At 42.3% G+C, this 18127-nt stretch overlaps 2 protein-coding genes across 21 annotated transcripts in view; one reads left to right on the top strand and one right to left on the bottom strand.

The window, feature by feature from the left end:
• The window catches only part of CLVS1 (clavesin 1), a 152739-nt gene extending 137103 nt beyond the window's left edge, over nucleotides 1-15636 (top strand). For both annotated transcript variants that reach the window (XM_013996738.2, XM_001927833.6), the window contains one exon: nucleotides 12002-15636. In XM_013996738.2, the coding sequence (XP_013852192.1) occupies nucleotides 12002-12089 (88 nt within the window). In that variant the 3' untranslated portion in view covers nucleotides 12090-15636. The remainder of the gene's footprint in view (nucleotides 1-12001) is intronic.
• The window catches only part of ASPH (aspartate beta-hydroxylase), a 204157-nt gene continuing 199139 nt past the window's right edge, over nucleotides 13110-18127 (bottom strand). For all 19 annotated transcript variants that reach the window (XM_021089315.1, XM_021089319.1, XM_021089324.1 and 16 more), the window contains one exon: nucleotides 13110-16287. In XM_021089315.1, coding sequence (XP_020944974.1) covers nucleotides 16137-16287 — 151 coding nt within the window. In that variant the 3' untranslated portion in view covers nucleotides 13110-16136. The remainder of the gene's footprint in view (nucleotides 16288-18127) is intronic.

Below are 18127 nucleotides of genomic sequence, written 5' to 3'. Positions count from 1 at the left end.
AAAATAGGAATTTGCCCCTCTTTCCCCAGATGACCAGAGTTCTGTCTCTTTTAGGGGACCAGACATGTCCTGACCCCAAGATCCCCCTCTGACTAAATGTTGAGGAGCAGAGGGGGGTGCCACCCTCCATGATTAGACAGTGGGTTCTGGAGGGTTAAAGCTTTGTCTAACTCTTAGTCACCTTACTCACTTCCCAAAGATCCAGCTCAACGTCCAGCACAGGGTAGACACACAGCAGACATGCATCACACACACAGAAGAGCACACACCTAATGTTTTGGTTACCACTTCTACACTGACTTTCTAAGTAGTATGACATGGCAGTGATTCTGCTGCCCTCAGTATGTATTTACATGTAAAAGTGTTTGTTCCCAAGATTTTTTTTAAATCTAAAGATAACACCACCATGCAGTCAAATCTGTCAAATTTTGTAATTTCCAGTGCTTTAGGAGTTTTTGATGCAACTTGATCATAGACAAAGTTTGGCTAAGTATATGCAATAACTCCTGCTTGTACTCATTTATTAAACTTTAGAACATATTAGGAATCCAGAAAATGATTTGTAGAGGAAGAGGCCTTAAAGACCCAAGCTGCACCTCTACTCCTGTCAGGAAGGAGTGGACCCAGCTTTGACAGAAATGATCCATCTAGTCTAACCTGCACACCAGGCAGTGGGAGGGACCAGTGCTTTGGGATCTTGCCAACAACACAGTGGAAGGACTGCTTTTAATCCCTTTGACCAAACGCCATCATCCTTATGTTCCCTAAACTCCTCTCCTAGACCCCACATGGAAGAAGTGGGATGATGTCAAAACAACGAGCCATTTCCCCCCCCCCTTTTTTTTTGGAGGAAGTAGGGTGGGGGGTGGGGGGAGAAACGCGTGAGTTGAGTTCAGATTTCTGAGCGAGAAGGAGATTTTTGGCCATGTTGTTCCCTCTTGGCTTCTGCCTGGGTGGTTAAGAAAAAAGTCACTTTAACTGTTTTCAGCTGTCAGTAGAATTGGCCACGACCTTGGTGCTCGTTCAGCATGTTGTCCTCGTTTTATAGGGTGAGCGTCCGCCTTTGCTGGATAACTGCTCATTTCCGGCAGAAGTCACACATCATCGTGAAATACAAGCCATAGGAAAGGAATGAGGGGTGGCAGGGCGGGAACAGGGGGACCCTTGTCTTCTAAGCAGTCAGGGCCAAAAGGGTCCCTTTCACCATGTGGCTTGGGAACAGATGTTCCAGATGGACGTTACGTTCCATAAAATTACATAATGCACCGTTTCTTAATGAACGCCCCGCAGTCCCTGCTGCCCGCTGCCCTGTGAGTGGGCTCATGACTGGTTTATAGCTCAAATGGGACTGAACTTCTCACTTTGGGGATGTCAGTCCACTTCAGGCAGCCGCTACCTGAGACGTCATCGCTTCTAGAAGCAAGGACCTTTTGGGTGAGCCGTACTCGTACTCGCCAGGGTGTTATGTTGGTTATTGGATACTGGAGTGTCGCAAGGGTGCTGACAGGAATTTGTTAACACTTCTTAAAGAAGCAGGAAAAATAGCTGCTTGGCCTCTTTGTTACTTGTGCATCGGCTGAGGGGTTACCCTGCATTTATACAGCTTTCTGCGCTGGGGCAGAACAGGAGGTGGGTCATCTGCCCACAGATGCCTCCGGTAGAGCCATGTAAGGTTAGAACAAAAGAGAATCTAGACAATGAGTTCAGGACATGGATGAGGCCAGACAAAATGCTGAGTGCGGGGGGACATGCTCCCCCGCCTTTTTTTTGAGGTTTTAAAGCTTTTTAAAAAAAATTTTAATAAAATATTTTTGTTATTAAATTTTTATTTATAAATCAAATTTTTAATTCATTCATTTATTAAAATTATTTGGTTTTTATTACCTTTTTTTTTTTTTTTTTTTGTCTTTTTGGCATTTCTTGGGCCGCTCCCGCGGCATATGGAGGTTCCCAGGCTAGGGGTCTAATCAGAGCTGTAGCCACCAGCCTATGCCAGAGCCACAGCAACGCAGGATCCGAGCCACGTCTGCAACCTACACCACAGTTCACGGCAACGCTGGATCCCTAACCCACTGAGCAAGGCCAGGGATCGAATCTGCAACCTCATGGTTCCTAGTCGGACTCGTTAACCACTGCGCCACAACGGGAACTCCTACTTTATTTTTTAACTTTAAAAATGTTTATTAAAGTTACTAAAATCTAGTTGATTTACCATGTTCCTTCGATTTCTGCTGAGTGATGTGACCAAGGGTGAGAGGAAGCATTCTCAGCTCCTGGCACAGCCAAGAAGGTGGGTTGATATCGAGGAACATGAGCAGCCCTGGATGTGACTGGGTGTGGTATCAAACGCAAAGTGTTTGGTTACTCACAGGCTATGTTCCAAAAAAAAAAGACTCCTGTGTGGTAATGCCCGGTGGTCAGAAGTGATTACTTGGAAAGGGAGATGTGGTCTAGGGAAGAAAAAACAAAAGGGTTTATTTTTGTGAACATATTGCTGTTGGTACTCAAACATTTTGCCTGATTCCAACAAAGCGGATGCTGTGTGTACCACACCGAGCCAGGAGTGGGTCTCTCTCATACGCTTTACTGATCCTACGGATGAAAGCGAGTATTTGACGTGGTACCTGATAAAAATCTCTTTTGAAGTGTCGTTCATAGAGACAATGCGCTGCCTGCACAGAGACGTACAGTTTCTCTTCAAGTTTAAGCAAACCTTGCTATAGATCGCATTCGGGCTTCACATATCCAAACCGCAGTGTTTGCATTTTCCCATTGAGGCCCTAAGTGAGGGTGGAGCTTTGAACATCTCCCTGAAACCCCGGAGGGCCCCACCTGGGGTGTGGGTGCCTGTGTCGCTGTGATGATGGTGACCAGGGCTGCTGGCCCTGCTTCGCTTTGCTCCTCTCCTCTTCAAGAGGGCCCTCGGTGCGCCAGGCACGTGCCAGCACATCCTAATCCCAGCTGCTTGCTTCAGCCTTGGGACTTTGAGGCAGTGGTTACATTTCTTGTCTTCTCTATTTGTCTTTTCCTCTCCCACCCCCACACCAGTCTCCCCTCATCAGACTAGACATGTGTTCTGATCACTTCCTTCCAGGGATTTTTCCAGTTAGGTGACCTTGGGCAAACCATGTAACCATGTGGAGTCTTGGATATAACTCAGGGCTTGCCGTCAGAGCCAGAATAAATGACGAGTCCTAACAGTAAATGCTCTGTAGAGCGATAAAGAAATAGTCAGAAATAGCCCTCCCTTATGGAATAAGAGAGTATCATCATCTTCTTTTTTGTTTTTGTTTTTTGTTTGTTTTCTCTTTGGCCTGCACCTGAGGCATATGAAGGTTCGCAGGCTAGGGGTCCAATGGGAGCTACAGCTGCCAGCCCACACCACAGCCACAGCAACTCCAGCATCTGTGACATACAATGCAGCTCACAGCAGTGCCGGATCCTTAACCCACTGAGCGAGGCCAGGGATTGAACCAGCATCCTCATGGATCCTAGTCATTTCCGCTGTGCCACAGAAACTCCCCGTCTTCTTTGTAATCAGTGTTTGATTAGAATCTGAAATTGAACAGAGCAAGAATTTGGTTGGAATGAGCCGCACCCGACAAATCTTTACAGCTCTTCTTGAGGCAGATGAGAGCAGGTTTCCTTTTAGGCAAAGCTGGAAGGGAAGGTTTCTAACAGCCCCGTGGTCAGGTAGACAGGCCAGGCAGCTCCAGAGCAATGCCTCGAAAATTGCAATGTGTATACAATGCGCCGGGATATTGCTAAAATGAAGATTTGGATTCAGTAGATCCGGGGTGGGCCTGAGAATCTTCATTTCTAGCCAGCTCCCAGGTGGTGCCTGTGCTGCGAGTCTGGGGACAATACTTTGAGTGGCAAGGCCCCAGACTGGGGTATCTTCCACATGCCAGGCTGGATACAAATGTTCCTGGACTCAGGCTGAGTGTTCTTGGAAAACTGAGTCTTTGGAGTTTTGAGATCTTTTTTTTTAAAAAACAAGGATTTTTAAAAATAGAGAATCTTAACAATAGATTAGAATTAATTAATATAGACAGATTGCTCTCCTCGTGTAATACATAAAGTAACTGAAACACACAGAGGTTAATGATTTAGCCCTGATCGCAGGGCTGGTTGGTGGTGAAATATTGTAAATTCAGTTTTCTTCATTCCCAGCTCAATGCTCTGTCTCCTTTATCACATCTGTTCTCACACTTTCATGCCTTCACGGACACATTCCCTTATTCACTCTTTCCACACGGGCTTCTAGAGCACCCACTGGGGGCAAGTGCCTTTGTTCAAAGCACTGCAGCTGTCTCAGATGTCTGGTCCCTTTCCTGCCAGCCCCAATGGTTCCCTGTCTTTTGGACACAGTTGAAAAACAACTTCCTTTGTCACATTTTCCATGCACTGTGCTGTCCCCAAACCCCATTCTGAGTGGGGAAGATAAGCTATTCAGGAAGAAAATTGATATACAGGCTAAATGTAGTCATATCAGAGAAGATCCGTTACTGTCCTGCCATTTGGATCCATTTAAATCATCTGACCCCAAAATAGACTTAGGGCAGGTACTTTTTATCGAGGACACTAGCCTTCCTTTTCAAACTCAGCTGGAACAAGTCAGCCTCACTGTCTCAGCTGGTGGCAGCCTCTGGCATTTCTCTACCTGCTTCTAGTGCAACCCCAGCAACCCCACTGAGGGTGAGCACCATTCATTTCAGCAGGAGCAGAATAATTAGGAAACATTAGGCGTGCTCTGAAAGTGACTGGCAGCTCTTTGTGCCCGTCTAATTTTACTGAAATATGACTCCATTCAAAGCAGGTAGTGCAAGCACCTGCAGCCATTTACTGGGTTGCTATTTTGAGTTATGATTAGTGGTAGAAACTACCTCTTGAGAAACATCTGCACATTAAACCCGTATTGTCTGAACGGCCCTCTGACCATTTCAGGACCCCTGAATCCACATGGAAGTACCTATAGCAGTGGATTCCATTTCTCGACATTTTAAAATCTGCACACACACAGAGCAGCGAGGAAGGTTGACTGGTTCAGACACAGATTGGGCCCTAAGTCTACGGCCATACCACCCTGAACACACTCGATCTTGTCAGATTGGGCCCTAAGATGTCTAGAGACCCCATCTGATGCCCGGGGTTCCTCTGAAGAATTTAGGAACAATACACACTAATTATGACCTTGAATAGTCTCACTCCCCAATGGCACTAGGATGACTGCTTAAAGAAATGCTTTGGTAAATGGCTCAGTAGAATTAAGAATATTCTTATAGTATAAATGATCTACTGCTCTACATATCTTTTCTTTTCTTTCTTTTTTGTTTTTTTTTTTGTTTGTTTTTTTGGTTTTTTGTTTTTTAGGGCTGCACTTGCAGCATATGGAAGTTCCCAGGCTAGGGGTCAAATCGGTGCTGCAGCTGCCAGCCTACGCCACAGCCCCAGCAATGCAAGATCCAAGCTGCATCTGTGACCTACACCACAGCTCATGGCAATGCCGGATCCTCAACTTACTGAGTGAGGCCAAGGATCAAACCTGCATCCTCACGGATACTAGTTGGATGTGTTTCCACTGCCCCACAATGGGAACTCCAATATATTTCTAAGTTTGCAGTCTTTTCTTTGGTTTTCTTCAAGTGGACAGACAGGGGCTACCTCTGTTATCAGACAAGGCCAAGTGTCACAAGAGCATATTCAGGGCAGTGTTGGTAAAATGATAAGCTCTTCCAATTTAAATAACTCCTTCTTGAAAGAGCTCCAAGCACTTCACTGTTATCTTTTTCTCTCAGAGTGCTCTGGAGAATGTGGTAATATTCTACCCTCATTTTACAGGTGAAAAACTGTGAGTTCATCTGCCTGGAATGCATAGTTTTATAAAGAGCAATAAACGCCTCTGCCAGCAAGTTAATCAAAACATCCAGTGGCAGCAGCCTGTTTCTACCGTGACCTTTCCTGGTTCCTTCTTTCATTTCTTCCTCTCCATCTCCAAGGTGCAGGGCTGATTTGTCTTCCGGCAGCCGAGCTCTGTTCCCGCTTAATCTTTTTTTTTTTTTTTTTTTTTTTTTTTCCGTCTTTTTGCCATTTCTTGGGCCGCTCCCGCGGCACATGGAGGTTCCCAGGCTAGGGGTCTAATCAGAGCTATAGCTGCCAGACTATGCCAGAGCCACAGCAACGCGGGATCCGAGCCGCGTGTGCGACCTACACCACAGCTCATGGCAATGCCGGATCCTTAACCCACTGAGCAAGGCCAGGGATCAAACTCACAACCTCATGGTTCCTAGTCAGATTTGTTAACCACTGCGCCACGATGGGAACTCCCGTTCCCAGTTAATCTTATCTGCTCCCTTTCTCCATCCTAATCGACTTGCCCTGTTGGCTGATCCCAGTTCTGTTGAGATGTCCCCAGGTATTTGGGTGAATGCTGTACATTTCGAAGACAGGACCTTGAAGATTTATTAAACACTCTGCTGGTCATTATTGATGAAGATACGATTGTACAACATATAATTCTTAGAATGTTTTTCTCTTGAATGAAGTTCTGCTATTTTCTTTTCTGATTTATCACTATGCCTAAAATAAAGTTTTAATAAATAAGATGATTTTGCTAACCATTGGCTTAATCAATACCAAAAGAAGAAATGCATCTCTGTGAAATTGAATATTAATGGCTCCTGATACATATGTTTATGTTCTTTGGTTTCTAACCAAGTTGTCAATTTTTCTTGCACAGGATAGCATAGTGTTTAAGAATTTGGATTATAGATTCATTTGGGGGTTCAGATTTTAGTTCACAACTAACTGTGGAATCTTGAGCAAATTAATTAGCTTTTCTAAGGCTCAGTTTCCTGATATGCAGAATGAAATTGACCATACTCAGCTCAGAAAATTACTGAACAAAGGCCTAAACAAAGATGATGCAGGCTAAATACTTAATGCAGAGCCTGGCATGTAGTAAGTGCTCAATAAATGGTATGGTTGTTATTGTTGATAATGATGATGAGAAGATGACAATAATTATAACTAGCCTTGGTGATGGGAAACTCTCTTGTAGGTGACAGTTCTAAAAATATCCAAGTAAAGCGTTTGTTGAAATCTTCTTTTCTGAAACATTTTCAAACTTATTTCAGAGGGACAAACAAGATTTACTGAGAGCTGAGTGGAAATTTTGTTCACTCTGGGACACCCTTGGTGACTTTAGATCTGATGGAGCAACTCTCAGTAGCAGGAAACCCTGACCTGAGGATGGATCACATGTAGCAATACATTATTTTTAACAGAAACTGTGCAATGACAGAGAAATAGTTGTCAAGTAGCACCTTGCAGCTTCAAATTCCACATTTGGAAATTTTATGGAAGCAAAAATATTTTTGAAATGTAAATATTTTTGACTCATAGAATCTAAAGGTATTGGGCATATGCAAGTTTCAGGAAAGACTTTCCATGTCTGGCTAAATTTTGTCATTTTTAGTATTGTGATGCTTTTCTAGAAGGAGGTAAAACAAATGCTGTGGTTGAGAGGTACTTAGATATTTCAGTGAATTAGCTTAAAGTCTGAAATAACTTTGAAAACCGAAGTCCAATCATTTCAAGAACAAACAGTTGATTTAAACCAGCTTGGTAGGCGTTCCCGTTGTGGTGCAGTGGTTAACGAATCCAACTAGGAACCATGAGGTTGTGGGTTCGATCCCTGCCCTTGCTCAGCGGGTTAGGGATCCGGCGTTGTCCTGAGCTGTGGTGTAGGTCGCAGATGTGGCTCAGATCCCGAGTTGCTGTGGCTCTGGCGTAGGCCGGTGGCTACAGCTCCGATTACACCCCTAGCCTGGGAACCTCCACATGCCGTGTGAGCGGCCCTAGAAAAGGCAAAAAGAAAAAAAAAAAGAAAAAAAAAGAGACTAAATAAATACATAAATAAATAAACAAACCAGTCTGGTAACTTCACGAAATCTTGGGGCCAAAAATATCACTTTGTCCGAAATCATCATTTTGCAGTTGAAGAAAGTGAGATCATAGAAGCTGAGTGAGGGGCTCCATGCAGTCCTCTGACAAGTTAGTGACACAAGGAACGAGAAGATGCATTTAATTCCCAGGCTAGTTCTCTTCCATCAGCTCACCTTCTAAGGGCCCTTACAATGAACAGCAAAAAACATCTGTAGTCATAACACAGAGTTAATATTCATTTTTCTATTTTCTTTGGAAAGAAGTTATTTCTCTTCAAGCAGTTTAAATATCTTCCTAAAGTCTTTTGTGTCAGAGATAAAATAAGGGTGTTTGTTGACCCTCATCTAAATGATAACAAATTAATGAGGCTAAACAAATGGAGTTTCTTTCTGTTTAGAATTCAAGGAACAACAGTGATACTCAGCAAACGGCTCTCATGTCATCTGGGGCTTTATGTGCGTCAGTGTGAGGATTTAATGAGTTAACACATGGAAGATAACTCAGCACAGTGGATATTGGCAATGACACTTGGTGATGTTGCTGCGGTCCTTTGGGATGACTATGAATTTCTAAACGAGGATTAGTACATTACTCTGGCTCAGCCACAAGCATGATGGAGGGAATGAGGGCTTAGACCACTGCCGTCCTTTAGAAATACAGTGTGAGCCATATATATGGAATTTTAAGTTGTCTCGTAGCCACATTACAAATGTGAAGAGAAACATGAAATTAATTTGAATAATGTTTTATTTAAACCAATGTGCCTAAAAATAATAATTTTAAAACGTAATTTTTAAAGAAAGTGTTGATGAGATATTTCACGTTCTTTTTTTAAAATACTATCTTTGAAATTCAATGTAGCCGTTGTCTTTACAGCCCATCTCAACTCAGACTGGCCCATTTTTAAGTCCTCAGTGGCCACCCGTAATTAGGGGTGAAATTTCTGTGTTACGTCTCAAAAGTATAAGATATAAGGTAAAATAATAAGGTTAGCTTGCATGTGGAATAGTCTCATCACTTATTTTGAATTTTTAAAATGTTAGTTTTATCCATTGTCCAATCTTAGTCTTCAGTGGGTGTCAGTTGACATGACACACATGAGTTTATACTTCTCTCTTATACGTGTAACACTGAGGCTATGGGAACTTTGAGTTGAATTCATGCTTCTTGACTCTGTGTGTAAATGAGCTAAATATTCCAGACCTTAATTTTCTTATCTGCACGTGGAGACGAATAATAAAAGCTAAAAAGGAACGAAAACATATGCTAGCTGACACTGGGCTAAACGCTTTACATGCCTTAATTCATCTAATTCTCACTACTCCTGTGATGCAGGCACCAGCGTGCTCCCACTTTACACACAAGGGGGTGGAGTTGGTCCAAGCTTACAAAGCCAGTGCCATCATTCAAGCCAGGCAGGAGCTCCTGAGGGAATTTCCTTGATAATTTAACTTACAGGGAGAAAAAGAGACTGAATAGAATTACTTAGAAGAATTAAGAGAAAAAAAAAAAACAAACACTTTTTGTTTAGAAGTTCTTCTACAGGCTCACTAGGGTATTAGACACAGAGTTCTACACTATTCCACAAAACCAAGCCTATCACTGACTGTAAGAAATAAAATCAGGGAGTTCCCATCGTGGCTCAGCGGAAACATATCTGACCTAGCATGCATGAGGATGCCGGTTCGATCCCTGGCCTTGCTCGGTGGGTTAAGGATCTGGCGTTGCCGTGAGCTGTGGTGTAGGTTGCAGACGAGGCTCAGGGCCCACGTTGCTGTGGCTGTGGTATAGGCTGGCAGCTACAGCTTCCATTCTATCCCTAGCTTGGGAACTTCCATATGCTGCAGGTGTGGCCCCCAAAAAGGGCAAAAAGTAAATAAAATAAAATAAAATGAAATAAAATAAAATAAAATGAAATGAAATAAAATAAAATAAAATAAAATCAGAACCACTGAATAGTTCCGGATGAAATGACGAGATCCCGGAAAAGGAAGGGGGAGGACCTGCACTGAATGAGGGTTTGACTAATTTGCCTCTGAGGCTCCTTCCAGCCCTGGCCTTCTGTGACTCTTGCCTGGGGTTCCTGTGCCCTTATTTACGGTCCATGAAGCCCAAGCCAGGCAATAGCAGTTCATTAGTAAGAAGATAGCTATTGGGATAAGGCAGCTAAACAGGGCTTTGGAAATAAACCTCTGACCACGAATAAAACTTAGTCCAACTGTAAGTCTGTGTAGAATTGACTGGCTTATGGTGAACATTTTCTATCTTCATCTTACTCTTTTTGGAATTTAATTGCCTTTGGAATCAGTAAAAATTAAACTATGGCTATAGATGTTTGATGACATGCATCGGGGAAAGTTCCAAATTTTGGAGAGGAAAAGGAGGAGGTAGAAAGAAGAAAGAGAGAGGGAATGGGAGAGAGACAGAGAGAAAGAGACAGACAGAGAGGAGATATAATAGCAGGAAAACAAAGTGACCACTAAGGCAAGAATGAAGCCTCTATTAGGGCATCTGCTACACCACTGAGATAATGGTGCCTGAAATAGCTCCAAGAAATCCCCCCAAACTCCCCTGCTTTCCCTTGGGGTTAAACTGGCTTTCAGTGTTGGAAAGAGAACCCAAGAGAAAAGTCTGAAATGTTTCTTTTAGCAGAAGTGTTGATCTAGTGAGAAGGCAAAGCCACTGATGGGGGTGATCAGCTACCAAAGAGAGCAACAAATTTGCAAAAGCAAGTGGCTCTTCCATGGTTAGTGAACACTCCCAAACCCTCTGTTTACAAGTGATTTTTTTTTTTCTTTTTCCAGACCCACTCTTGGCATGTGGAGATTCCCAGGTTAGGGGTCCAATCAGAGCTACAGCTGCTGGTCTATGCCACAACCACAGCAACACAGGATCTGAGCCATGTCTACTACCTACACCACAGCTTACAGCCATGCTGGATCCTCAACCCACTGAGCAAGGCCAGGGATCGAACCTGCGTCCTTATGCTAGTCAGATTCATTAACCACTGAGCCACGACAGAAACTCCCGATGGAGATATTTTTTATCAGTGACCCAGTTGTTCAGTTTTCCCAGAGAGTACTTAGACTCAGCTAAGTGGACTGACGGCAAGAATTTAAAAAGGTGTTTCTCTGTGCTTCTGTGTTTTAAAAAAAAAAAATTTTTTTTTTTGACTGTGCCTCTGGCATGTGGAAAATACCAGGCTAGGGCTCAAACCTTCACCACAGCTGCAATCAGATACACAGCAGTGACCACGCCACGTCCTTAACCCACTGCACCACCAGGGAGCACTTCTCTGCACTTTATTGATAGTGGATTTTTTTAAAAAAGCAACACATGCTTTCTGTTTTTCCAATGAATTTTAAATACTTCTACTTCATGATATAGTGTGCTACTTATATCAAATGTTGATGCGTAATCAGGTAAATGGAATTATGTTACATAAGTCAGTCAGTAAGGGGTTGAATCTACATCTGTTATCTGATTCCAAATCTCATGGCCTTTTTAAAAGTTTTATTTATTTATTTATTTATTTACTTTGCCATTCTCACAGCATGCATAAGTTCCTGGGCCAGGGATCAAACCTGAGCCACAGCAGTGACAAGGCCAAATCCTTAGCCTGCCAAGCCACCAAGGAACTCCCCCAAACCTCACAGTCTTAACATCATATCTGATAGTTTCCTATGATCTTGAGAAAGAAAGGCTCCAAAAAGTATTTTAAAACATTAAAGATCCAACAAAATTCATTGGACTTTATACATCTCAAGATCCACAGAATGTTAAACCAGGGGCAGATTAGTGGAAAAACATGGGTTTGTTCCGTTGAGAAAAGAGATTCTTGCAAAGAAGATTCCAAGATGCTTCATCCATAAAAACGTTGTGAAGAAGACACAAAAGCAAGGAAAACAGAGATACAGAAGGGGGGAGACATTATAGTCCTTTTGAGTGTCTTGGTTATAAGGGGAACATAAAGTCTGAATCCCCTCCGAGGATCCAAAACCGTGGCCACCATGAACTGTCTGTCATCCTATCTTTTTCCTTCCCCTGTTACTAGATCTCAGTCGGTGGTGGAAGCTGGGACCCTGAAACACGAGGAGAAGGGAGAGAATGAGAACACCCAGCCTCTCCTAGCTCTGGACTGAACCCCGAGCCACCCTGTGCTCCTGCGCATTGCCAGCCCTCAGTGGCATGAGCCACCAGGAAGCTCATGTGCAACTGACCCCACAACACATGCGTTCGGCTCGACCCAAGGGCCTCCACTCCTGCCACCCAGTAATGACTGTCACCAGCCATTGGTCTGAGCAGCCAAAGTTGAACGAAGACTTGAGAGATTTTTTTTTTTTTCCAATGAGGGAACTGGAGGATGAAGTAAGGCCATTATGTGAACAAGATTCACACTCTGCCCCATATTTATGGTGTTAAATGGATCGAAAAGAGACAAACTCAATTTGATGCACACACTTCATTAGGACAAGGATTTTTCTGAGGCATTGCAGAGATCCTCTCTAGTTTTTGCAATTTAAGACTGAGTACATTTCCAAGTAGATACGTAGGAATTAAACTGTGCAGACACAATTGTCAAGTTTAATGTAGAGCAAAGCCCCAAGACAATAGCGTCTCCAGTAATTTCCATTTCTATATTGAACTATTTTCTTTGACCTCATCACCAGCATCAAATTTCAAATTATTCAGCCTGAGAGTATGTTCTTGTTAGGTCTGGCTATTTGCAGACTTGGTTTATTTTGATATCCTGCAAAAATGATTTGATGTGACATCTTTGGTCAGGCCGCCAGATGATTATCATGAGCAGATTTTAAACAAAGACGCACCATTTGAAATATGACTAGTGCATCTTAGCAATGTGACTCCCCAGGGGAAATACGTGTCCTGTGCTGGTGGGGGGGGGTTCTCATTGAGAAAACATGTCAGTGATTAATGAATCCATTCAAGTTGCCTCATTTGGGTCACTACAGCAAAGAGAAGTGCTACAAAAGCATTAAACAACCCCCACGCATCCCCCCCAACTCCTCCTGCAACCAGTTAAAGGTGTGGAGAAAGGGTCTGGCTGTTGCTGGGAGGGCGGGTGTTAACCATGGATGAAGACCCTTCAGGATGGCTGTGTACACAAACACTGAAAATAAGAGAAGACCAGGAATGCAGGATGAAATGCCAAAGATCATTTTATTTCTTTGTTTATTATCCTTAGAAATGGAGTCCCCAACTGTCCATTCAAAGGAAATTAGATAAAAATAAACAGATATCACGGGGTATGATCCTGACTTGTGCCCTGTTTCCCAAAACCGGTTGTATGTTTTTAGCGCTCTCTTACTCTCCCAGCCATCTGCATGACATGGGCCTTCATGAGTAGGACCAGTGGGTGCTCAATGTCAAATGAAAAATATTTTAGTTGATAATGAGCAGTAAAATATGATTTTATACTTTTAAGTATGGGGGAAGGTTATCCGTTAGCTAAAAAAATTCAAAGGAAAGAGGTGATTCGACTGGCCGTAATCATTCTCATTAGACGTTCTTATCCATCTTTATCATTTATCACATCTCCTTCTCAACAGATCTGGTGTTTTAATTTTTTTTCTACTGACAGAAAATAATAACAGAAGAGATTTTTGTATTCTACCCTTGAAATAAAATTAAAACAATTTAAAATATTTCTCAACCAACTGTATCACAGTATAAACAAAACCAATCCATTTTGTGTAGACATGTCCAATAACAAAATATTAACATTGAGATGATTCTACCAATGCAGTGACAGAAATAACTTTTCTCAAATACCACTGTATAGGGTAGAAAAATGAAGCATTCAAGCAAATTAGAAAACCCATTTTATAACTCGAGTTTATAAAATAGGTGTGGGATCCAAGTATTTAAAATGCTATTGGAGTCAATTATGGCCAACGTTTTGCAACAGTACTAATAATTTTGGCTTTTCAATCGGCAATATTTAGAATCCTACTGTAGTGACCTGATTTTAAATACCATATTATAATTATTACTAAGTTAAGAGCTAGTTTTTACTCTATTCCATGATTTCATTAAACGAATGTAAAAGGTGATGGTTCAACAGTGACAACTTACACTTTGAATTTCCTTATGTGTATGCAATATACATACAAGAACCAAATTCAGTAAGTGACATGAATGTTACCATATGAGCACTGGATTGTATTGTCCTTTGTCAGTCATTTCTTCTGTTCAATAAATACTGAAGGACACACATGACTTTTTATCTTGCAAGAGTCTGCCTTTTTTCTGGGCTTTGGTAATGAATTTTGATATTTTTCCTCACTTGCTTCTTCATCTATTTTAGTGGGATTTTTCAATATTGGCAAAACAGAGGGGACAAGACAAATACTGTGCTAACTCTTCTACTGGAAGCTAATGTCCTTAAGGACAAGCAAAAGGGGTCCATTTCAATTTTAAAGAACTGTTTCTTAAATGAGATACAGAAAGCATCTTTGGAGTTCCTGTTGTGGCTCAGCAGTTAATGAACTCGACTAGTATCCATGAGGACTCAGGTTCGGTCCCTGGCCCCACTCAGTGGGTTAAGGATCTGGCTTTGCCGTGAGCTGTGGTGTAGGTTGAAGACATAGCTTGGATCCTGAGTTGCTGTGGTGTAGGCCAGCAACTGCAGCTCCAATTCGACCCCTAGCCCGGGAACCTCTACATGCCACGAGTTGCGGCCCTTAAAAAAATAAAAATAAAAATAAAAATAAAAGCAAGCATCCCTCTTTGTCCTTCAATGGAAACGGAAGCACAAGTGGTTTTCTTCCTACCTGTGAATGAAGTCTGGTAACCTATATGTCATTTCCAGCACTTTTGTTCATATTGGCTTAAAATTCAGTGCATAAATATTATTACATTCTTATAGCTAACATTCCTAGTTAGCTCTGATTTAAAAAATCTTGAAATTGAACGCCTTGATGTGCTACTAAATTAATAACATGATCCTCTTTGGAACGAGTAGGCAATAGTTACTTCTATGCTGTGGGTAACAGTACAGTTAAATTATCAATAATAATTGCCATCTCAAGGTGATGTTTAAGTGGCAGCAGTTTCTCAAGGCAGGGAGATGTAAGCGTCTTCCAAGTGATTTCAAAGAGGAAAGCAATGTTGACACGCTACACCCAGGACACAGAGTCCAGCATTCTTGGTCTTCTGCTCTCTATCCCTCATATTTTTATAGAACTGTGATGGGAAACCCTCTCAAGGGCCTCGTCACTCACAGGGATAAACAGCAGAAGACACTCTGGATACCAGCCCCGTTTCACAGATGACAGAGGTCACAAGGCAGATGTCCAAGCAGCCCCTAGCTACCTGATCCCGAGAGAAAATTTCCACTTGGAGAAATTTTACATGTTTGCCCCCAATGCCTATACTTGGCATGAAAAAAATGTTTACACGTGTCATTTTTATAACTCAACATAGAATGATTCCAAGTCCCTTTTCAGTGTAAAATAAGTTCCTCTTAGAAAGAAATACCATTTTGACAGTATTTCCACAATTCACATGGCGAGGAGAGAAATTAAGACACCGGCTCTCAATGAAGACAAAAGAGTAAATCGACCCAATGGGTAGGGAGCAGTCCAGTTCATAGACACTGGCGTGATTACTTCCTTCTCCTTTGTATTAGGAAAGTAGAATTTTCTTTTTTCAAATGAGTGCCTTTTACTAAAAATAACTAAAAGATGGAAATCTGAGTTCACCAGGGAAGCTACAGCTAGAAGTCAAGCATTTATACAGCCTGTCACTAAAATGAACAAAAACAGTCGTGGTATGTGATGACAAAATGGTCTAGCGACCCTCGAAAAATATAACTGTAGAGAAAAATGGCAAACTAAAGCAATTATTCACAATCTCTACACATATTCTCATTTATGTTGATTTTGCCTACTTTCAGTGGAAAAAAATATCTTTGGCTGGCAAGGTAGAAGCATCATGTGTTCACCTGGAATACGGGCATCAGATTAGGGCTGTCCTGGGTGAAAACCGGCAGGTCTTTTCTAAAAGAACTACAGCAAGGCGAATATTCCCTTTAGCATCTTCCGATCCCAGAGGAGGTTTAGAAATTTTTCAGGCTGCAAGTCAAGGGAATTAAGGGCTATGGTGTTTGAAGGTCTATGTCCACATCAAGGAGTCGGAACCTCTCCAGCGTGTCCGAGACGGCACGACTAAATTGCAGGAAGGCTGAGTCTCTGCTGGGGTGTCAGCTCCGGGTGCCACACATCCACGATGAAAATCAGCCGGAAAGACTTGGCGTCCTGCCACACCTCGTGCTCAAAGGAGTCGTCGAAGATGAGCACCTTGCCTTCTTCCCAGGTCCTGGCACAGAAAAGCATGGGAGCTTATGATTCAGATGCCTGAGGTCTGACCCACATCTAAGTTCAAGCAGGCATTCTCAAGATAACCTTTGCCATATGGCCAGGTAAGTGGAACAGCAAGCAAGGATGTGTACTTTCCTAGGTGATTAGGAAAGAATTTTAGGGAGTTCCCATTACGGCTTAGCGAGTAAAGAAGACGATTTAGACTAGCACCCAAGAGGATGCGGGTTCGATCCCTGACTTCACTCCATGGGTTAAGGATCTGGTATTGCTGTAGAGGACAGCTGCAGCTCGGATTTGACCCCTAGCCTGGGTACCTCCATATGCCACAGGTGCATATGGAAGAGAGAAAGAGAGAAAGAAAGGAAGGAAGAAAAAAAGAAAGAAAAAGAAAAAGAAGGAAGGAAAGAGAGAGAGAGAGAGAAAGAAAGAAAGAAAGAAAGAAAGAAAGAAAGAAAGAAAGAAAGAAAGAAAGAAAGAAAGAAAGAAAGAAAGGAAGGAAGGAAGGAAGGAAGGAAGGAAGGAATTATTTCAGGATCCCTACCATGAATATCGATTTTTAGTACTTAACTCTGAAGGAGTACAAAGAACAGGGGGCTGATGCAGGGGAAACATTTTTGGTACAAACCCAGGCAAGGTTTGTTTAGCTGGGCAAGCACCCAATGGCTCATTCCCAAGGTGCCCTCCCAGAAAATGACTCCATGGTGTCCTCAGTGGCATTTCAGAGACTGGTGTAGCCCTACCCACAACAACTGAGTCTCAGACATCTCTCTGTCCTGTAGGATGCCTGGCATGGTGTGTGTGCATCTCCAAATGATTCTCTTTTCAACTTGTTCCATTTGTTAAAGTTTCATTTATGGAAGGGAAGATTGTTTATATTTCTAATGTTATCTGCTATGAAAAGGGTTATCCATCGAACATTTCTTTCTTTCTTTTTACAGCCGCACCTGCAGTTTATGGAAGTTCCTGAGCTAGGGGTCAAATCAGAGCTGCAGCTGCCGGCCTACGTCATAGCCACTGCAACGCCAGATCCAGATCCGGCCTGCATCTGTGACCCATGCGGCAGCTTATGGCAACACTGGATCCTTAATCCACTAAGTGAGGCCAGGGTTCGAACCCGCATCCTCGCGGATACTATGTCAGGTTCTTAACCTGCTGAGCCACAACTCCTCCATGGAATATTTTAAATGAATACTGTGAAACATCTTTTAAGGCTTACAGTATTACTTCATAAGATATCTAAATATGGTATTAGTCTAAATAAAGCAGTCAAGAGAGAAATATAGAAGAGGCAACCATACATTCAGTGCCTTTCAAACCCTAAAAAAGTTGATTAATTATGCTAATATTCTCTTCTTTTTCAAATAGGTATTAACTGCCAATATATTAAATGCTAGGCTATGCTTTTAAAATAAAAGTTTTACTAGGAAATTTTCTCTAGATGTTAACATTTTCTCAAATATTTAAAATTTTACTTCCTGGATTAGCTAACAATTAAAACTATAGGAGGAAAAATGCTAGCTTGATATCATTTTGTTGCATGATCATAAGGAAGTGTTCCTTAGGGAAATGATTTGTCTTTTTATGTTCATTACTGGGTGATTAATCAATATTAAATTAAGTAATATTACATATTGCAGCATTTTTCAACTGACGTTTTTGCCAGATAATTCTCTGTTGTGGGGGCCGTGCAGTGTTTTGTGAGGCGTCTAGCAGCATCTCTGGACCCCACCCACTGGGTGCTAGTAGCGCTCTGCTACCTGTTGTGACGATCAAAAATGTCCCCAGTCATTGCCAAATGTCCTGGGCAGTGAGCTAGGAGACAGTTTCATCCCAGACAT

Source organism: Sus scrofa, chromosome 4 (assembly GCF_000003025.6).
Source record: "Sus scrofa isolate TJ Tabasco breed Duroc chromosome 4, Sscrofa11.1, whole genome shotgun sequence".
NCBI lineage: Eukaryota > Metazoa > Chordata > Mammalia > Artiodactyla > Suidae > Sus > Sus scrofa.
This window is presented reverse-complemented; position numbering and strand designations above follow the sequence as displayed.